The 22,354-nt window shown below is 43.2% G+C and overlaps 2 protein-coding genes across 14 annotated transcripts in view; one reads left to right on the plus strand and one right to left on the minus strand.

The window, feature by feature from the left end:
• UBAP1 (ubiquitin associated protein 1) overlaps positions 1-18,573 on the plus strand; it is a 61,448-nt gene extending 42,875 nt beyond the window's left edge. For 2 of the 3 annotated variants that reach the window (XM_006939221.5, XM_006939220.5), the window contains 5 exons: positions 877-1,001; positions 6,196-7,131; positions 15,866-16,048; positions 16,773-16,874; positions 17,461-18,573. In XM_006939221.5, the coding sequence (XP_006939283.1) occupies positions 877-1,001; positions 6,196-7,131; positions 15,866-16,048; positions 16,773-16,874; positions 17,461-17,601 (1,487 nt within the window). In that variant the 3' untranslated portion in view covers positions 17,602-18,573. The remainder of the gene's footprint in view (positions 1-876; positions 1,002-6,195; positions 7,132-15,865; positions 16,049-16,772; positions 16,875-17,460) is intronic. The other variant, XM_019816104.3, reaches the window with a different exon arrangement.
• The window catches only part of KIF24 (kinesin family member 24), a 76,265-nt gene continuing 72,346 nt past the window's right edge, over positions 18,436-22,354 (minus strand). For 10 of the 11 annotated variants that reach the window (XM_019816096.3, XM_023242392.2, XM_011288585.3 and 7 more), the window contains 2 exons: positions 21,530-21,623; positions 18,436-20,456 (listed from right to left, as the gene is read on the minus strand). In XM_019816096.3, the coding sequence (XP_019671655.2) occupies positions 20,316-20,456; positions 21,530-21,623 (235 nt within the window). In that variant the 3' untranslated portion in view covers positions 18,436-20,315. Of the gene's footprint in view, positions 20,457-21,529; positions 21,624-22,354 lie in introns of those variants that run through there. The other variant, XR_006589100.1, reaches the window with a different exon arrangement.

The raw sequence follows: 22,354 nt of genomic DNA on the forward strand, positions 1-22,354 counted from the left end.
AGTGTTGTGGTTCTTGAATATTTCCACATCTGCTCCAGAATATAGTCTTAAAAAAATGTAGAGTAATTCCTTGTATTAATTAAAAATGATTCTTTCTGAAGTAGAGAAATCTAGTCAAGGAGATTCTTTTGTGGAGGTTCTATCATTAATTCAGTATTTTTGAAGTGCCTAATATGTGTATGTTTTGAGACAATATCAGTGAATAAAATAGACTTACATACTTGCCTGCAAGGAGCTTACTTACATTCCACTGGGCCAGACAGACAATAAATATAATTTAAAAATGAATAATATGTTAGAAGGTACTAAGTGCTGTGGAGGAAAAGATAGATAGTAACATGGGAGTACTGCAGTGAGGGTCATATAGGAACTTTAAATAGGATGGTCAGAGTAAGCGTCACTGAGAAAGTGACATTTGAACAAAGACTTGAAGGAGGCAAAGGAATAAGTCATGTGGATATCTAAGAGAACAGTCCAGATAAAGGGAGCAGCCACTGCAGAATTTTTGAGGTAGATTTGACTCTGTCATGGTTGAGGGACAGAGAATCACCTTGATTTAGTGTAGTTAGAGGTGACAGACAGTTGAGGGCAGAGGGATAGTGGGCTTTGGGGAGGCCTTTTAGGCTTCTGTGAGTACTTTGGCTCTTTTGCTAAGTATAATAGAAAATAAACCCTTATAAGATCAAGTAGGCTCAGGTAGGATTTCCTCCCTGCACGGAGATCTAGGGTCAGGAGAAGGTAAGCAGTCAGAGAAGCAACCCTCTAACTTCTGGTTTTAGGCTAGCATAACTTAATGTTGTATCCTAGATGTAAGAGTATAGCAAAACAAATAATAAAGTTTTTTGCTGATATTTTCTACTTTATTTTTGATTATAGGGACTTTCAGTTACCTTGATGATGTCCCATTTAAGATAGGAGACAAATTCAAAACACCAGCTAAAGTTGGTCTACCTATTGGCTTCTCCTTGCCTGATTGTTTGCAGGTTGTCAGAGAAATACAGGTAAGTGGTAATTTTTAGTTAAAGTTTAGTGCATTTAAAAATTTTAAAAGTAAGAATTTGATGTATAGTGAAATAGGAAAAAAAAACCATTCTCTTATCTCTTATTTGTATTTTGTATAGCAACTGTTACTGCTTGGCTCACATTGTCTCTCTCACACACATACTTACATATGTTTATATATCTGTTACAGACCTTCTGCAATCTGTTAGACTGTGTATTCCTGGGATTCTGTGCCTTGTCTGAAACAAATCTCCATTGTCCATCTGACTTGCTCATTCGCCTCTTTTCCTTCTCTCTTTTGATGTCCTCATTATCTTCTTGGTCATTCAAATAAGGTGATATTTTTCTCTCTGCTGTGTCTCACCTTTACCATCCAGTTCATCCTTAACCTTATTTTTTCACCTGCACTATTGCAATAGCCTCTTTAATTGGCCCCTCTTCTTGTAGCATTTTTTAAAATTTTCCATATTGTTTCTAGAATAATACTACTAAGTTAAAGTTTCAAATTGTCACATCCCTGTTAAAAAAAAAAACTTACACTGGTTCACCAGTCCTTATTGAATCAAGTGTAGACGTAAGGTTGTGGTAAAGCACCTCGGCTCATTATCTCCTCCATGTCTCCTCCATACCAGGTTACTGCCAATTCATTGAATATACCGTGTATATTACCTATCTGTACTGTGTTTTTTCTCATGAGCTGTTACCTCCACTTCAAATATTTTCCTCTTTCTCACTGTACTGAAAGCTGTCTACCTGTTAAAATCTGCTTATTCTTCTAGACTGTGCTTAAATGCCACCTCTTCAATAGCTTCTTAATCCTCTCATCTTTAAAGTGCAGTTATATATAAATGTACAGAATTACTTCTTGAAAGCAGCAAGTAGCCTTATGTTTTGTGACTTCCTTTCTTCCTTCAGTACACATTTACTGAATGCCTGCTTTTGAGCAGTGTTCCACTAGGGCTGGGGATAGAGATAAATACCTTAATCACTGTCCTCAAGGAGCTTACAGTTTACAGAAAGAGTCACATGGGAAAACAGAGTACACTATCCATCAAACACTTCTTCCTGTGACTTAAGATTTAAAAAAATACAGCTTTCTGGCAAAGGAGTTTTGTTTCTGGGAGATTCTCTAAGGCACCAACATGTTACTCTAAGAAATATTTATCTTCCAGTCTAAATGCAGTGAGTAATTATAATGGGAGAACTATAGTTACATTTTTTAGAATAATAGCATTATCAAGATATTCATATACCTTGAAATTTGCCTTTTTAGGTTTGCACATAAATGGTTTTTAGTATATTCAGAGTGTATAACCGTTATTACTGTCTTAATTCCTAAGTAGTTTCATCCCCCCAAAAGAAATGCAGTGCCATTAGCAGTCATTCCCTCTCACCCTAGCCCCTCGAAACCACTAAATCTACTTTGTCTTTATGAATTTGCCTATATTTGACATGTCATATAAGTGGAATAATACAGTAGATAGTCTTTTGTGATTGACTCTTTTCCTTTAGCATAATGTTTTCAAGGTTTATCAATGTGTAGTGAATGAAGTGTTGGTATGTCATTCATTTTTATGACTTTATAATGTTCTGTTGTATTGATAACACTACGTTTTGTTTTTCCATTCATTGCTTGATGGACATTTTGGTGTTTTTCACTTTTTGTTTGTTATGAATAATGGTGGCATGAACGTTTGTATATAGGTTTTTGTGTGGACATATTCTTTCAATTTTCTTGGGTGTATAAGTGGAATTGCTGGGTTGTCATATGGTAACTACATTTAACCTTTTGGGGAACCACTAGACTATTTTCCCAAGTGGCTGCACCATTTTACAATCTATCCACAGTGCGTGAGGGGTTCAGTTTATCCACATCCTTGCCAACTCTTCTAATCTGTCTTTTTGGTTATATACATCCTTGGAGTTTACAGTGGGTCTCTTATTGTGGTTTTGATGTGTATTTCCTTAATTACTAATGATATTTAATATCTTACATATTTTCAAATACTGAATTGCTATCCCTATTGTGTATGGAGAATTTATTGAGCCAGAAGAGACACAGATATCCCATATAAAGTTTTACATTGTTCTCTTTGCCTGGTGACTTTAAAAAAAAAATGCTTATTTATTTATTTTGAGAGAGAGAGAACGCACGTGAGCACGACTCGGGGAGAGGCAGAGAGAGAGGGAGAGAATTCCAAGCAGGCTCTGCACTATCAGCACCAGAGCCCGATGTGGGGGCTCGAACCCATAAACTGTGAGATCATGACCTGAGCAGAAACCAAGAGTTGGACGCTTACCTGACTGAGCCACCCAGGTGCCCTACCTGGTGACTTTTTTATTGGCGATAGCAAGTATTAGTAAATACCTCTCTGTGTGCAGGATACTGTTAACAATAGTGTTAAAAAACATCTCTATTTTCTTTTAATAGTTCTCATATTATTCACTGCTTCATTGATTCATCCAGAAAAATTGTTTTGAATCCCAAATTGCTGCTATTTTAGGCATTGCTGGGAATTTTCTATTTATTTGATCAGCATAAAGCATTAATAAGTGCATGGTGCTGTGCTCACTGTATTCATAGCACCCACTAATAACAAAAGAGGAGATACGAGCTCCATTCTTGTGTGGGACAGTTGAAATATTTTTGTTCTGTAATTGCACACAGTACCCTTAAACTTTGACACTCTGGGTCTCCATGGGGGATTTGGTTGTGGTATTGGTACTGGTCTCCTTCCTATTCAGAGAAGAGTCAGACCTAGAGTCCTAGACAGATAGATACCTTGACGCTTCCTGTAACTTTGTCATATTCGCCCATACATGACAGTACAAACTCAATTTTTCAGTTAAACATTCATCAAAGTGATCTAGTAAAACATAATATAAATAATCCATGCACCCTGGGTCTAGAAAGCTTTCACTGAATATCATATTGGTGGTGGTCACAGTAGTGGGGAATGGCTGTCAGTGTTTCGATTTAGAGCAGAATTTGGTATCACTCATTCATGAGCTGGAATTGCCATGTAATAGCTGTGTAATCTTGTACAGATTTCTTACACTTTTCAAGCTTCCGTTTCCTTATCTGTAAAATGGGGATAATTAGCATTTAAGGTTGTTAATGAGGATTAAATAAGATAATGCATTTATAATGCATATTCTGGTTTCTGATACTCCATAAATATTTGATGCTGTTATTATTTATTTGTACACTCAAATCACAGTTTTTCACTGTAATATTTCTACTGTTTTTCCTGTGTTTCAAGTATTCTGTATTTACTATGGTAATTAAAAAATGAAAGTCAATAAAGGTTTTACAAAAAAAGGAGATAAATTTCCAGTTCTTGAGAGTAAAATTTTAGGGACCCATGTTTACAGGCGGTTACAGGCCGTATTTGGTGGAAGAAGCCAGGTGCAAAATTGGATTTACTCCACAGTTAGAAGCAGCAGTCTTTGCCCAGTGCTGTTTTTTCACTACCGTTAGTGGTAGAAAGGCAGTACCGTGATCACAAGGTGCCTTTCTGGGGCTCAGCAGCTGGCTTAGGGATGTAAATGAACTCTTTCTTTCTCTTTCTCTTTTTCTTTTTCTTTTTCTTTTTCTTTTTCTTTTTCTTTTTCTTTTTCTTTTTCTTTTTCTTTTTCTTTTTCTTTTTCTTTTTCTTTTTCTCTCTTTCTCTTTCTCTTTCTCTTTCTCTCTCTTTTTCTTCCTTCCTTCCTTCCTTCCTTCCTTCCTTCCTTCCTTCCTTTTCTTTTTTTTTTTCTTTTTTTAAGATTTAAGAGAAAAAAATTTTTTAAAGTAACCTCTATACCCAACATGGGGGTTGAGATCAAGAGTCACATGCTTCACTGACTGAGCCAGCCAGGTGCCCAGGGGTATAAACAAACTTCTTGACATGTGCATTTCCAGGCTTCTCTTGTGTTGTTTGAACTGAAAGACTTGGGGATGACCAGAGGCACTTTATTGTGTTTCTTGTACTCTAAAACTCTGGTCTGAGCATATAGGCCCCTTTCCTCTCCATTCCACCTCTCCCCCGCCACCTTTTTTTTTTTTTTTTTTTTTTTTTTTTTTAATCTCTGAAGCCTTGAATGTGCACACAGACGTTGTTTAGTTCTGAGGCTTTAGAGTCAACACCAAAAGTTTTGTTTTCTCCTGTCCAAGGTGAATTTTGTTTTATGTAATCGTATTTTTTTTCCAAGTATGCAAATGGAAATTCTTGTAAATTGAGATATACTCGAAGGTACTGTTAAGGAACCAACCATGAAGTGAATCCTTATGCAGTTTGCACTGTAAAATCCTGATATGAATATTTCTAGATTTCTTATTAAGAAGTTTTCCTGTATTTAGAGTACAATCTGTTCATTATAACTTAATAGGTAGTGGTTTAAGAACATAGAATCTGTAGTCAATTGCCTGGATTCACATCCAGGCTTTACCACTTACCAGCTTTATGACGTTGGGCAAGCTCTTGTAAAGTGAGGGTAACAATAATACCTACTTTTAAGTAGGTACTTTAAAGGGTTGTTTAAAAGATCCAGAGTTAATACATACAAAGTGCGTAGAATCTTGCATGGTACCTGGTAAGTGCTTTTTAAATGTTAGGGGCTGTTATTATTGAGCAGGATTTATCTAGGGCATTGTGCTAGATAACAGACTCCAAGAGGGTCTAAAGCCCAGTAGCTGCCCACCAGAGGTTTGTGATATTGTTGGGGATAATGTTTAGGAAAAAATTAAAGATTAAATCTACATGTGGTCACTTGTGCTTGGCGTCACACGATAGAGACAGATGCTATGTAAGAGTTCAGAGGAAGGAACAGGCCATCAGGAAAGCTTTAGAAGTGGCCACTGAGCTCTGCCTAGGCCACCAATGAAGAATTCTAGAAAGGAAAATGATCTGAGGGGAGAGAAGGAAGGCAGGGAGTACTTGGCAGGGTACCTTTGGCCTGGTATATAGGATTAGAGGTGGTGGGAACTCTAGTTCTTTTCTAGATGTAATCTAGGAGTGTAGTTTGATTAAACCACATAAGGAGATTAGGAAGCCTTAGTTTTCCTGACTGGGGATGGTTCCATACACCTTATATGCTGCCTAGAATGGATCTCTTTTGCTGGTGTGAGGAAGAAGTGAATTCTCTGGAGGAATTGAGTTGGAAGGGCAGTCACCTGGGTTCACACCTCCTTTCTGTGCTATATCTTTGCAGTATGACTTCTCCTTGGAAAAGAAAACTATTGAGTGGGCTGAAGATATTAAGAAAATCCAAGAAGCCCAGCGGGAAGCAGAGCGTAAGGCTGAGGAAGTAGAAACTAAAGTGAATTCTAAGAGTGGCCCAGAGGGCGACAGCAAAATGAGCTTCTCCAAGACTCACAGTACAGCCACAATGCCACCTCCTATTAACCCCATCCTTGCCAGCTTACAGCACAACAGCATCCTCACCCCGACTCGGGTCAGCAGCAGTGCCACGAAACAGAAAGTTCTCAGCCCACCCCACACAAAGGCAGATTTCAATCCTGCTGACTTTGAGTGTGAAGAAGACCCATTTGATAATCTGGAGTTAAAAACTATTGATGAGAAGGAAGAGCTGAGAAACATTCTGGTAGGAACCACTGGACCGATTATGGCTCAGTTATTGGACAATAACTTGCCCAGAGGAGGCTCTGGGTCTGTGTTACAGGATGAGGAGGTCCTGGCATCCCTGGAGCGGGCAACCCTAGATATCAAGCCTCTTCACAAACCCAATGGCTTTATAACCTTACCACAGTTGGGCAACTGTGAAAAGATGTCGCTGTCTTCCAAAGTGTCCCTCCCCCCCATTCCTGCAGTAAGCAATATCAAATCCCTATCCTTTCCCAAACTTGACTCTGATGATAGCAATCAGAAGACAGCCAAGCTGGCAAGCACTTTCCATAGCACATCCTGCCTCCGCAATGGCACCTTCCGGAATTCCCTAAAGCCTTCCACCCAAAGCAGTGCCAGTGAGCTCAATGGGCATCATACTGTTGGGCTTTCAGCTTTGAACTTAGACAGTGGCACAGAGGTGCCAACCCTGACTCCCTCAGATCTGATCTCCCAGATGCCTTCCCTCTCTGTCTTGTCTGTGTGCACAGAAGAATCATCACCTCCAAATACAGGTCCCACGGTAAGCCTTTTAAATCCCTCTTGGGGAAAAAATTCCCTCCGAATTAGAGCTCCAAAGATTTCTAAGTTCTTTTTTTTTTTAATGTTTATTTTTGAGAGAGAAGGAGAGACAGCATGAGTGGGGGAGGGGCAGAGAGAGGGAGACACAGGGGATCAGAAGTGGGTTCTGCACTGACAGCAGAGAGCCTGATGTGAGGCTCAAACTTATCGCGAAATCACGACCTGAGCTGAAGTCAGACGCTCAACTGACTGAGCCACCCAGGAGTCCCCAAAGATTTCTAAATTCTACCTAACAGTTGTCACCTCACATTCTTCTTTTTAAGGTTTAGGATAAGATGGGACGTGGCTGTATGGACTTTGCTTATGTATGTTCTGGTTAGTTTCCTGAGGTCAAAGGAGTGTTAATAACCGGGAGCTAGCCTGGTTAACGTTCGCTTGTTCCTACCTGCATCTTTTTGGTCTTTCCTTCAAAAAGATAATGTATATCATGCATGAATGGTGTTTTTCTGATTACTTTGTTTCTTTCTCTGCTGCCTTTTTTTAAAAAGGCTTTCTTTCTTTGTAACTTTTTATTTACTTTTTCCTACTTTATTCATTTTTTTGAAGGTTGCTTGGTACTCCTCATTGTATCTTGTCCCTGCTTTCCTTCTTTCCTTCTCATTCTGCCCGGAAGGTTGGTTCTTGTGTGTACTATAATTTACCTAACTTGGTTATGGTTCTGCAGACTGCGTGGTGCCCTAGTAACTAGGAGATAATTTAAATCAGAAGTCCGAGCAAAAGGTAGAAATTTGTCACTTTTAAACCTGCAGATTTTATTTATTTTTTTATTAGAGAGAGAGAGCATGAGTTGGGGAGAGGGGCAGAGAAGGGGGGGGGGAGAGAGAGAGAAAGAGAGAGAGAGAGAGAAAATCTTAAGCAGGCTCCATACTCAGCGTGGAGCCAGACTTGGGGTTCTATCCTACAACCCTGGAATCATGACCTGAGCTGAAGTCGGGTCAGATGCTCGACTGAGCCACTCAGGCGCCCCCAAAACCTTCAGATTTAAATCCTGCAATCCCCTTTTTTTGCTCTAGTAAGAATCCCTACAAAGGGAGGGAGAGGGGAAGGTTGGAATTCAGATTAATGTTGAAAGATGGATTAATGATAAAAGTTACAACTTGTATTACACTGAAAATCTGATTTTGTCATATTCAAAAAAGTTGTAAGTCCTTTGTCATAAAGGGTAGGCTTTTGATGTGGTTTCAAGCAGCACAGAATAATACATTGCATTCTAGAATAGAAATCCTAGAAGTCCAAGAACTTTTTGCTATACCAGCTCACAGATTTTTTTAATGACAGCATATCAAGAGACTATTTATTTAGAGCCAGAAAGGAGCCTGATTATATTAGTGGGATATCTGTCAGAGACCATAATAAGCCTGGTATTAGCTGGTAGAAAGATGAGCCTTGGGATACTTTACAGTAAGTGCCTAAAGTCCCAGCAGTAGCATTCTTGGTAAATGACTGTCTCTGTGAGTGCTCCTACTGTCATAGATCTCACTTTTGTTTATAAACTTCCATAGACCTTGTCCCAGATAAACTTTTTTTTTTTAAGGTTTTATTTTTTAAGTAATTCTCTGTACTCAATGTGGGGTTCAAACCAACAACCCCGAGATCAAGAGTCACATGCTCCACTGACAGCCTGCCAGGCACCCCCTGTCCCAGATAAACTTGATAGTGCATGACACTCTAGTGTTATCTCCTAGGAATGGACTTCATCCTAATTCCTCCTGGTCTGGTTTTGGGCCCTGGTCAGGATACTCTTCATGATTCAGTGTATGCTGTGGAGAAATTAAAAGCACTCTGGGAAAGATTAGGGATCCTCAGCCTCAAGTCCCCCACCCCCAAACCCCCTTAAAATTACAGTGACCATTTAGAGACCAAAGGTGATAAACTAAATGGTTCTCAGACCAGAATGCCTGTCATTTTCTGACCCACCTGATTGTGGAGTTTCTTTTGGGCCCATCCGTTTCAGGGTGGGAAGGGGACCTGCTTCTTGCTGGCTTGGGATTTTCTGCCTTCAAGGGGCAAATAAACAGAACTGAAGTTCTGGTGTTTTTCTAAGGAAGTCATGGCCCTTATCCCCAAGAAGCAAAGCCTGATTTCCATCCTGGCTCTTGATCTTAGTGTGAGTTTTTGAGGCCCATGGTGAGAACAAAGCACTTCTCTTCAGGATACTTAGTGACTTGAGGATGGGGGAGGGGAGTAAAGGAGTTAACTGGGCTGTATACACTGTTTATATAGGAACTCAGGGAAGTGTTCTTGGAATTTAGCTCTTGTTGGCTATTTTAGGCCTGATGTTTGGGTCTCACTTTTCAGATTCTGATTCCATGTTTTAGTGTTTATATAAACTAATCTTAGAAGTTGAGAAGTCCATGTGATTAGCTTTAGAAGAATAATCTTGTAATGCGCCCTTCTTCTGAGACCAGCATAGAACTGCCTGACCTAGCCCTAGCCATGCTTTTCTTACTCTATGTCAGCCTTTTGTGGACCTAGCTCTGCTCACTGGTTAGTCTCACTCTGCCATTGGGGTTCTCGTTCTCTGGGTATGGATACATTTCTTACTCTTACACAGTTGATTCAGCAAAATACTTTGCCTTTTCCTTATACTTCTGAATTTACTAATTTGGCCAGTAAGCATTAGTAGTGCCAGTTTGCTTTGGAAGTGTATTTTATTATTAAAAAAATACATATTTATTTGAGAGTGAGTGTGTATGTGCAGGAGAGGGGTGGAGATAGAGGGGAGAGAGAACTGTGAGATCATGATCTGAGCCAAAAGCAAGAGTCAGATGCTTAACTGACTGAGCCACCCAGGTGCCCTCCAAAAGTGTATTTAAAAATTTTTTTGACATATACTCACTTAACTTTTATGTGTTCACATCTGTTTATCATTTCTTCTGTTGCCATTGCTTTAATACTTACAAATCCTTCTGTTGTCTCTAGATATTTTTTTTTAATGTTTATTTTTGAGGGGGGAAGAGAGAGAGAGAGAGACAGAGAGAGAGAAAGAACACATGAATGGGGATGGGTCAGAGGTAGACACAGAATCCAAAACAGTCTCCAGGCTCTGAGCTGTCAGCACAGATCCCAACGTGGGGCTCGAACTCCTAAACTGTGAGATCATGACTTGAGCTGAAGTTGGCCATTTAACCAACTGAGCCACCCAGGCGCCCCTGTATCTCTAGATTTTTTTAAATGAAAATTAAAAAAAATTTTTTTTTTTAATCTTTATTTTTGAGAGAGAGAGAGAGCAAGCGAGCATGAGTGGGGGAGGGACAGAGAGTGAGGGAGACACAGAATCCGAAGCAGGCTTCAGGCTCTAAGCTGTCAGCACAGAGCCTGACGCGGGGCTCGAACCCACAAATTGTGAGATCATGACCTGAGCCAAAGTTGGACACCCAACTGATTGAGGCAGCCATGTGCCCCTAAATTTTTTTTAATGTTTTATTTTTGAGGGGGAGAGAGAGAGAGACAGAGACAGAGACAGAGCATGAGTGGGGGAGGGGCAGAGACAGAAAGGGAGACATAGAATGTGAAGCAGGCTCCAGGCTCTGAGCTGTCAGCACAGAGCTCGATGTGGCACTTGAACTCATAAACTGCAAGATCATGACCTGAGTTGGATGCTTAATTAGCTGAGCCACCCAAGTGCCCCTCTAGGTTTTTTTTTTTTTTTTAAGTTTGTTTATTTTGAAAAAGAGAGAGTGCATGTGTGTGCATGAGTGAGCCAGAGAGGGGCAGAGAGAGAGGGAGAGAGTGAGAATCCCAAGCATGCTCTATGCTGTTAGTGGGGAGCCTGATGTGGGGCTCGATCTCATGAATTGTGAGATCATGACCTGAGCAGAAATCAAGAGTTGGATGCTTTAACCGACTGAGCCACCCAGGGGCCCCTATTTATTTTAAATTATTTATTTATCTCTGCACCCAATGTAAGGCTCATGACCTTAGGGTCATGAGTCACATGCTCTACTGATTGAGCCAGCCAGGCACCCCAATCAAGTCATATTGAAAAACAGTAGCTCCCTGACTCACCACTCCCCAACTCCAGTTTTGCTTCCTTTAGTTAGGCACTTTGGACTCTTTAAGCCATTTCTGCTGGGATTTATCTATGTATTTCTAAATAAAGTGCTTATGTTGCTTTTTCTAAATTAATTTTATTTTACTCTTTCTTTTTAGATGTTTATTTTTGAGAGAGCACAAGTGGGGGAGGGGCAGAGAGAGGGACAGAGGATCTGAAGCCAGCTCTGTGCTGACAGCAGCGAGTCTGATGTGGGGCTCAAACTCATGAACCATGAGATCATGGCCTGAGCCAGATTTGGACCCTCAACTGACTGAGCCACCCAGGTGCCCCCTAAATTTATCAATTTTAGATAGTTTTATACTTCGTTATAGTTGAGGATTTAGCTTTTATAGTAGCTCCTCTACCTCCTTCCTATAGCTTCCATCATAATTATATCACAAAACTTGGTAAATTAATGGTGCTGTTCACATTATTATGATTGGGTAAATATTTATTGTCAAATTCAGATACTGTATTGTGATTTTTTTTTTAATTTTGCAGTTTTTTTCTCATAAATTACTCCATTTAAAAAATTTGCAGTTTGGGGCACCTGGCTTGCTCAGTTGGTGGAGCTTGTGACTCGATCTCAGGGTTGTGAGTTCAAGCCCATGTTGGGGGTAGAGGATACTTTAAAAAAAAAAAAAAGTCACAAAAATTTTTTTAAAGATTTTTTTTTTTTTAAAGTATTCTCTGCCCCCAACATGGGGCTCAAACTCACAACCCCAAGATTGAGTCACATGCACTATGGACAGAGCCAGCCAGGTGCTCCTCTGCATAGTTTTTTTGTATTTGTTTCCAGTTTTGTCCAAATGCTCCAAGAGAGCGATCAGAGACCCAATGATAATTTTCTCATTCTGACACATCCAAACATACTGGGTAACCTGTCAGTTTTGAGTCCTTGAGTGTCCAGAAATGTCTTAATTTTAACCTTATGTGCGAATGATAGTTTGGATGGATTTAGATTTCTTAGTTGAAGATTGTTTCCCTTTAAGAATTTTCAAGACATTGTTCCTTCTCTTTTTAAAGAAACTTTATTGAAGTATAAGCTCCACTGCTTTCTAGCATTCCTGTGCTTCTGTGTTCTTCCAACCACCACCTGCTCAAATAGATTTTGGGATCTTCATTTCTGGAGATTTGAAGTTTACTCATGGTGTGCTGTGCCTTGTTCATTTATTGTGCTACTAGGCCCTCCTAGATCCTTTCATAAGGCTCAGCTCAGTTTTTAAAAAATCTGAGATTTTTTAAAAAATTTAAATCCAAATTAGTTAAGATATAGTGTAATAATGATTTCAGGAATAGAATCTAATGATTCATCACTTTTGTATAACACCCAGTGCTTATCCCAACAAGTACCCTCCTTAATGCCCATCGCGCATCTAAGCACATCCCCATACCCAACACCCCACCAGCAACCCTCAGTTTGTTCTCTGTATTTAAGAGTCCCTTATGGTTTGTTTCCCTCTCTGTTTTTGTCTTATTTTTGTTTCCCTTCCCCTATGTTCATCTGTTTCATTTCTTAAATTCCACATGAGTGAAATCACATATTTGTCTTTCTCTGACTTATTTTGGTTAGCATAATACGCTCTAGTTCCATCCATGTTGTTGCAAATGGTAAGATTTCATTCCTTTTTATCACTAATACTCCATTGAATATATATACCACATCTTCTTTATCCATTCATCAGTCGATGGATATTTGGGCTCTGTCCATACTTTGGCTATTGTCGATAGTGCTGCTATAAACGTTGGGGTGCCCGTGCCCCCTTCGAACCAGCATTTTTGTATCCTTTGGATAAATACCTAGTAGTTCAATTGCTGGGTCATAGGGTAGTTCAACTGTTAATTTTTTTGAGAAACCTCCATACTGTTTTCCAGAGTGGCTGCACCAGTTTGCATTCTCACCAGCAGTGCAGAAGGGTTCCTCTTTCTCCGCATCCTCACCAACATCTGTTGAGATTTTTTTTCTTTTATTAATATTTTCTGTTTTCTCTTTTTCTGGAATTCCTATAACTGGATATTGGACCTCCTTGACTGTTGTTCTAATGTGCTATTCTTTTGTTTCCTGTCCTTTTCTTTTTCTTTAAAAGAGGAGACTTTTTAGGTTTTTATTTTTTAAGTAATCTTTACACCCAGTGTGGTGCTCTAACTCATGATCCAGAGATTAAGAGTCACGTGCTACTACTGCCTGAGCCAGCCAGATGCCCCTTATCTTTTTGTCTTTATGTTTTACTTTCTGGATATATCTTTGACTGTCTTATAATCATTTTTTAAAAATCTCACAATCTTTTAAATAAAACTTTACCATACTTTAAATCCCAAGTGCTTTCTTTGTCTATTCTCTCTCTTGGTTTGGGATCTCTGGCTTTCTATTCACATTTAAGAGCGAGGCACTTAAAAAAAATCAGCAGAGGGGGAAATGTGTGTGTTGGGGTGTACTTGCCAATCACTAAGTTTCACTGTAGGTTGAAGGTTAGTAGGCTTCGGGGGGCTCTGCAAAGTGTCAACATGTGAAGGTTTTGGAGGCTTACAGTTTCACCTGAGAATTCTGCCTGAGGGTTAAGGAAGGTTGGGGAAGTCTGGTGTATAGGATTTTTACTTAAATTCCCCTTTTGTTCTTATAGCTCATTTTGTCATATGCCGTCCCTTGTATCCGTATTTTAGTCCTAGAGACTGAACTTTCTGCCCCCCTGAAGAGGGTGAGGGTCAGGTGGGGAAGGTTTTCCCTGAGGGTCTTATCGCTCTAATCACTCACTTTGTGTCCTTGCCTTATCACAACAGTACCTGGTGCTTCCAAATGCTGAACCCCTCTCAGGAGTTTTGAAGGGCTGGTGGACTGACTCTTCTTTCTCCCACTTACTTATAACTTCACTGCTTCTGCTAGCATTCCGTGTTCTAATATTTCATTGAAATATATTGTCCACTGCTGTTCCCTCTTTTTTTGACCTTAAAGATTAATAGTTTTATTATCATTGTAGTGGGTTTTGGGGAGGGAGAATCAGTGTCAATTTGCTGTGTTAAATTCCCCCTTTGAAATCCTAATAGACCAGAGCACCTGGGTGGCTAAGCATCTGACTTGATTTCAGCTCAGGTCTTGATCTCATGGTTGTGGGATTGAGCCCTGCATCAGGCTCCATGCTTGGAGCCTTTTTAAGATTTTCTTTCTTCCTTTCTTTCTGCTCCTCCCCAACTTGCCCTCAAAAAAAAAAAAAAAAAAAAAAAAAAAAATCCTAATAGACCTCCATTTATTCAACAATTGATGAGCAGGGCCTATAAACACCAAACCTAAAGCAAGGCCCTGGGGATTCAGAAATACGTGTGACATGGTAGGGTGCTCACATTAGCATACTGTGATGTGAGAAGTACTGTGCCAGCAGTATGATTAATCATATTTGGCTTTTGGTATTCTCAAGCCCAGTTAGACCCTGACCCTGAAGAGAGATTTGTTGGGACCTGCGAAGTACCAGACTGGTTTGATCCAGTCTCTGCCCTGTTGTGACTCCTGTAACTCAATGACTGAGCCCTGTGACTAGGCTGCCAGGGGTGTGCTGTGGGTGAGATGGATAAAAGGAAACAGTGAGCTTGAAAGCCTATAGTTTTGGCTTTTCCCAACTGACTTTGAGGAAAGTATCTGGTTATAGCTATTAACTTTGAATGTCTTTCTAGGATGGGGCGGGGGGAGCTGAGTTCCCTGCTTCCTAAGCACACCCTCCCTCTCCCCAAAGGAAGTAAAAATTCTGTTGAAATACTTTCCCTGGTTCTTGGGAGCTGGGCTGAACTATGACCTTGTTCCATTGTGGTTTGGTCCTTAGGCCTGGGAGTGAGTAGCCTTCATGCCTTGGGCCTGAGTCATTATCAGAAGGGGTAGAAAGAGTTCTACCCATCAATCCGACTGAGGTTAATAGAGTCCTAGGGCATGTAGCAGGCTGCCTGCAGGACAGTAGAGGCAGGGCCCTGGAGTACACATTCCATTTCTTGAGGGCCCAGCCTGGTGTGGCTAATAGTCCTTCAGTATTGGCAGCTGTAGCAGGGAATTGAAGCCTTGTAGCTTGTGGTGCAGGGCAAAGGTGGAGTGCCCTCAAAGCTCTGAGCCACTGAACTGGCCATGCAGGGGAACAGCACTCGCAGTCTCTGCCCAGCCCAGGGATAGAAGCAGGGATAGAGACATTGTTGGGAAAGAGCCCCAGAGTTAGGGGTGTCTGAGGTGAATGAACCTTTTATGACCCTGAAGCACAACCTGTGAAAGGGATAATGGAGCCCGGGAGAGAAATCATAGCAGCCATCTTGCCATCCGTCCCATGGGCAGCCTCAGAACTTATCTCTCCAATTCAAGCCCAAGGGATTTGAACATAGAAGGGCATGTAGCTCTTGTAGTATTTTCTTATTCTGCAAGCTGGGATGAGGGCAGAGGACAATCCAATTGCAGGTGTCTTCCCAGCTTTTCTTTTCCTCATCTGGTGCTCCCTTACCCATCTTTAGGATGTCTGGCCAGCAATCTGGCCCTTTCTACCAGGCCAACTGTTTGGGAATGTGGTAAGTGTCAGAAATAGCAAGCCCCTGGACTGGGCTACTTAGGGGACATGTCTTCTGGGGCCCCCGTTGTCTTTATTCCTGCCTGATCCTCTGGTTTCTCCACCACCAGGTCACACCTCCTAATTTCTCAATGTCACAAGTGCCCAACACTCCCAGCTGTCCCCAGGCCTATTCTGAACTGCAGACACTGTCCCCCAGTGAGCGGCAGTGTGTGGAGACTGTGGTCAACATGGGCTACTCATATGAGTGTGTCCTGAGAGCCATGAAGAAGAAAGGAGAGAATATTGAGCAGGTGAGTGGTTGGTTGGCTGGGGGTTGGGGTGGGGTGGGTGGTGAGTGGTCAGCCTGGAGAGAGGTCCTAGACCTCTGGGGCTGGAGTAATGTCCTGCTTATATCCTAGAGCCCCATCAGATTCCTAGCCCCAGCGTCCTTTCCTGTGAGTTGGCGGGACTCAGGGCAATATTTTTGGAGAAAGTAGCAGCCTCAGCAGCAGTGCTTCTGCTTTGGGGGCTGCCCTGGGACCTACGCTAGAGAAAAGCCTAGAGGAAAGGGTGCATTGGAGCCGTTGGGACTGTTCTCTGCCCCTCCTGAGGGCACACTAGGCTTGAGATATGGTCTGATGTCTCCTCCCAGAAATGTTTATCCTGTCATAGATGCCCAGAGTGTTACAAAATAGGGTACTGGAGACCTAAATCTTGGCATTTTGTGATTTGGGCTATTTGTTAGTATATTCTGCCCCGTCTGTGGAGTTGACATTCTGGGAGAGATGAATCAGCTGTGACAGGAACTCCTTTGAAAAATGGCTACTCATGTTTAGAAGGGTATGCCTGTCTTTTCAGCAAATAGTCACCGAGGTCCTACTGTGTTGGATGCAGTTCACAATACAAATTCAAGTCCTATCCAGGATCTAATAGCCAGGTGGGAAGCAGACGTCACCCTTACTGGCTTGTCTAAGACTCTTGGGAAACTCAGGCAAGAGTGGTGATAAGTGCTCAAACTTTTTTTATTTTTTTAAGATTCTCGACTATCTCTTTGCACATGGACAGCTCTGTGAGAAGGGCTTCGACCCTCTTTTAGTGGAAGAGGCTCTGGAAATGCACCAGTGTTCAGAGGAAAAGGTAGGACCCTTTGTGCCTCAAGGGAACCCTCTGGAAAGGAGGGACAAAGTAGTGTCTCCTGTCCAAGAGTCACCTTTTCCTACTAGTGAGTGCAGGCAGAGGTAGTCAAAATACATAATTTCTTAAGTGTCCAGACAGCATTTGGATAGTTTGGGTTGTTAGAGGCTTGATGAAGTATTGGGTTGAAGATTATCTAGAGTCCCAGGGAAGGGAAGGGGAAATGACCTGGGCAAAAAGCCATACTTCTGGATGACTGAGGAGATTGCTAGTCACTTTGCCCAGCCTGCTTCCTGGCTGTTTCTGGGTTCAGTATCCTGCCTTGAGTGTGGATTTTGGTTAGTGGGATGCAAATGAGACAGCAGGAGTTGGAACTGGGCATAGTTCCTGAAGGATGATAGGCTGTGGCATCAGCCTATCTGCCTGGCTTCCTCTACAGCCCCCTTGTGCTTGTTGGGGGACCTCAGAGAAACTCATGAGGCTCTGGCAAAAGCAGATTCCCCCAAGCAGCCCCCTACATACACATTCCTCTACCCTACTATGTGGCCAGACCCCTTTCTTCAATCTTTCTTCTCTTTTTGTCCTTTAGATGATGGAGTTTCTTCAGTTAATGAGCAAATTTAAGGAAATGGGCTTTGAACTGAAAGACATTAAGGAAGTTCTGCTACTACACAACAATGACCAGGACAATGCTTTGGAAGACCTCATGGCTCGGGCAGGAGCCAGCTGAGACCAGGCGCTGCCTAGGCCCTGCCATGGAACCACCCCCGCAGGAGGCCCTGAGGATCCCATGTGTGGGGAAGGAGAAGGGACACACTTCCCGATTTTCTTTTGGGGGTGGAAGGTCAGGCGTGGAGACTGTGCTTGCCAGTCTCTGAGCTGGGGAGAAAGTAGGGAAGATTTGGGCATGTGAATGCCTCCAGAACTGCTCTGGCTCCTTCCATATTAAATGTATTTGTATTTTGAGAAGTGACCTTCCCACCTTGGCCCTCCAGAGAGACTTCCCTGGTCCTTCTGGGGTATGTCCTCAGCCGAAACCTGGCCCAGCTGCCAAAAGGAGTCAGGAAGAAGGGGTGGGAGGGCCAGACTCTGCTGCTTTAGGGCTAGATGCTTCCCTCCCCTGCACTGGTGGACTGAACTCTGATCCAGGTTGAGTGCAATTGAAAGGTTCTTCCAGGGTTTTTGTTTTTTTTTTCCCAACAAAATCTTAGTGTTACACTGGTTCTGCAATGTCTCTGAGGTGCAAAAAATGCCCTTTTCCCCATGGGGCGCTGAGTTTGCCTCTTCTGCCAGGCAGTTACCATGCTTCCCTGCCCCAGCCTGTTTCTTTTGGCTTGGTTTGGACCACAATCCTCTGCTACCCAGGATTTTAGAGCTCCCTTCTCTCGGAAGCAGTTGTTGGTTTAAGAAATCATTGGCCCCTTCCCAGCACATCGAGTGGGGAGAAATAGGCTGCAATTTAGTAGCCCAGCACTAACTCCACCTCAGTTCTCCTTGGAGAACAGCCTCTCCCTCCAGCCCCCTGCTCTAGGATGACACAATGAGTAACACCTAGTCATAGAAATCAGTCTCTTTCGTTTGTTTTGTATTATGTTGTTCATCATTAAAGATCTAAATACAAAGGATATACAGTCTTGAATCTAAAGTAATTTGCTAACTATTTTGATTCTTCAGAGAACTACTAATAAAACTCTAAAAGGTATGTTCTGCTGTGATAATTTATTGCCAAGTGCTGTTTTACTGAGGGGCTGGGGTGGGTGGTGAAGAGGTTCCTGCTTAGATTTGCTGCTCATGAAATAGGAGCTAACTATTTTGTCTTTTTAGTACTTTCTTCCCACTGTAGGCCTTTGGTACCCAGAAGCTGGCCCTGCAGTCTGCCCTGGGTTTTGGTTTGAAGAGGCAGACCCAGATGAGGATCTGTTACAAACCTGACGTAGCTCAGTCTCTGGAACAAGGACATATGCCTTCCTGCAAGACTGGAGGTGAGACAGGCTGGGCCTGTGGTGTAGTCACTCAGAAACGAGGAAGTACCTTTCCCTGTGAGAAGCATCAGGCGTTTATGTGCTGTGCGCCGCAGGCAGAACTGGATTCAGACTGTTTCACCAGCTCTCAGTGGTGCTGTTGTAGCTGAGAGAACTAGATTCCTCCCTGAAGTTTCTGGTCTTTATACTTAATGCCATCCTGTAGTCCCTACCTTATGCTCATGGCTGGGAATGGGTCTAGTATTTTGAGTGATCATATGAGGAGAGACTGCAGTCTTTTGGCCAGGAAAGAGGCCGCCCTCTAGTGCTCAGATCAGTTAAAGGGCAGCAGGGCTGCAGTCTTGTTGAAAGCCAGTTAATGCTTCTATCCTCTTAATTAAGCCTTCCTTTTAAAACCTTACAAAGGTGTCCTTTCCCTGTAAGAAATTGAAGATTCACACATTATAGTGGGCATCCGGGCCAAGGCTGACACATGAATCTGAAGTTTGACCCGGGAGGCCCTAGTAAGTGATGGACCAGTTTGTATTTGTCTTTGTCTTGAGCCTCTTCCTGATGAAAAGGGTGTGTAAAAATTTTGCTTCAGATTCTCAAGACTACTGACTGGAGCACTCCTGCCAAGATACTACTAACACAGGCTCTTGAGGTAGTGGACAGTCAGGGTCATGTTAAAGTTAACACTAGGAGATGGACTTGCCTGAGATCCTCCCCTTCAACTTTGCCACGAGAGGGGTGACAGGTGAGGACTCAGGAGCCAGGAACTGCCTGCCACAGGAGCATGGGTGCTGTTAGGGCTTATAATAGGCCAGTCATCCCAGCAGAAGCAGAGATGGGAAAAGAATAATGCAGTAATATGAACACTCCCTTCTGTGTCTGGATTGCAGGAAGGGAGGGGAACTGGGGGTATAAAGCCTGTCCCACGTATGCAACCTAAACCCCAAACCAGTCTCCAAGGGCTGATGGGGCAGAGCTCACCCAGCCCCCACTACAAGCCACCAGTGTTTTAGTTTTTGGCTAAGTCTTGAAGAACAGAATTCATCTAACAAAGCCCCTGAGTTCAGCATGGTTTCTTCTCCAGCTTGTGGCCTTTGGCATTTACATTACCACTGACCTCATCCTCTGAGCCTTAAATTCAGAAACATCTACAAGGTTATTAGACCCAAGTGTGTTTCCAGACAAGAGGTCAGTAAGACAAATTCTCTTCTAGCCCCAAAGAAAAGGGAGGGCCATATTGTTTTTTTTTAGGCTGCTCTGTCCTTCCTTACAGATGGCCTTGTGCTTGAAATTGAGGGACAGAGTCTTGGTCCTGAGAGAGGAGCTGGGGCCCAGTCAAGGCCATGTGTGGCTAGGGAAAGGGTAGCCTGAGAAGGATCAGGGAGTGGGTCTGGTATCTGCAGGGAGGACCTGGCAGAGGCCCCTTCAGCACAGGCTCCTGAGCTGCCATCACCTCATACTGGGTCTTACTCTAAGACACCATTGTTCTCTCAGGGGCGGTGGCTGGCCTGTGGCAGGCCAGATATAGCTGAAGCTGGCTCCTCAGACTCTGGATGCACTTGGATTTCAGAACCATGATTTCATCCAGCTGGGTCACAAAATCTTCAAAATCCTGAGAAAGGAAACAAAGGACAAATGGAGCTTTTGCTAGCCTTCTCTCAGGATCTGCTTTTCTAGTCCCTTCTCTTGCAAGTTTTCAGAGCCCAGGTCCATCCTTCAGCTGGAAAATCTGCAGGAGAGTCACTATGGCACAGGGTGAGGCTCATTTCTCTGCATTTGAGAAACTTTTTTAAGATTTTATTTTTAAGGGGCACCTGGGTGACCTGGTCCATTATGCATCTGACTTCAGCTCAGGTCATGATCTCAACAGTTTGTGGGTTCGAGCTCCACATCAGGCTTTGCGCTGACAACACAGAGCCTGATCGGGATTCTTTTCTTTTCTACCCCACCCCCCCCAAGCTTGCACGCACTCTCTCAAAATGAATTTTAAAAAAAGTTTTTATTTTTTTTTTTTCAACTTTTTTTTTAATTTATTTTTGGGACAGAGAGAGACAGAGCATGAATGGGGGAGGGGCAGAGAGAGAGGGAGACACAGAATTGGAAACAGGCTCCAGGCTCTGAGCCATCAGCCCAGAGCCCAACGCGGGGCTCGAACTCACGGACCGCGAGATCGTGACCTGGCTGAAGTCGGACGCTTAACCGACTGCGCCACCCAGGCGCCCCAAGGTTTTTATTTTAAAGTAATCTCTACCCAATGTGGGGCTCAAACCCACAACCCCAAGAGTTGCATGCTCCACTGACTGAGCCAGGTAGGCACCCCTGCATTTGAGAAACTTCTATGAGAGGTATTCTGCAGGACAGAGGGTTGTTTTTGTGAAAATACCCCTGGTTTGCATGTGGTAGGTCACTTACTGTCACAGGGAGGGGCCCTAGCAAGTCAAGAAGAAGGCAGAATGGCACAGGATACAGGCTGGAAACATTTTAGCCTGGAAACAGGGAGTGTAGTACCATCTCTCACCTGTCCTTGTGCCCCCCTTGAGCTATGTCAGAGGAGTGGCACAAGGCCTCCTAGAGTAGGATAGCAGACCCTTACCCCACACATAACTGCAGCAAACAAGGATGACCATCAAACTGCCCACAGGCTAATTCCCAAGAGCCCCTGAGGGTCTAGCCAAGGCCACTTACATTAAGAGCCAACTGGCTCATTAGGGTCTCCTCCTTGAAGCCCAGTTTTGCCATTTCATCCAGCTGTTCCTGGTGTGCTCGAATGACCACCTGCCTGGAAACACCAGAGGGGACAGTGTGATCCTCTGGGCCTTCCATCTCTCTTGGGCAACTTTTGGGAGCTGAGAGCCTTATTTCCAGGCCAGGAACTGCCTCTGCCCAAAGTGGTCAAAGCTTTGACCAAGGCCAGCTCACCATCACCTCCTCCCCTGTCACCTGTTCTTAGGGCTTATTTAGGCACTAGAGTATACCAAGAAGATACCAGGAAAGAGGCACTTCTCAAGCTGTCCCTGCCTCCCCAGCTACACTGAAGGACAGGGATGAGTGCTCTTTACAGGAGCTGCCCATAGCTTCCCTGCCAAAAGGTTCAAGGCTGTGGCCACTGGAGGTGACACACTTGGCACGGGGTAGAGCCTGCTGTTTTGCCTGCCATCATCTCTCCTCCCTGGGCGTCCAGGGACCAAAGCAGGGGGTTTGAGCTAGAAACTGGAGGATCTGCCAGGCTCCTCTCACCTGTGCATCCCTGCATGTCCTTTTTGTTCATGGCCTTGGCCTGGAGCCAAAGCGAGCAGCAGGCACACAGCCGGCCTAGATGTCAGGAGCCCTAGCAAAGGGCTGTAGCCTCTGTTCCCACACACCCACCCTGCCCTCCATCTCCCAGCCTCTAATGCTGAGAGGGGCCCTGCTTGATCCCTCTGCCTTTTTTTTTTTCTATGCCTCTGTCCCATCTCTTTTTGTTGCACCATCTACAGCATCCTTTGGGGAAAGCAGTACAAACCACTAGTC

Source organism: Felis catus, chromosome D4 (assembly GCF_018350175.1).
Source record: "Felis catus isolate Fca126 chromosome D4, F.catus_Fca126_mat1.0, whole genome shotgun sequence".
Taxonomy (NCBI): domain Eukaryota; kingdom Metazoa; phylum Chordata; class Mammalia; order Carnivora; family Felidae; genus Felis; species Felis catus.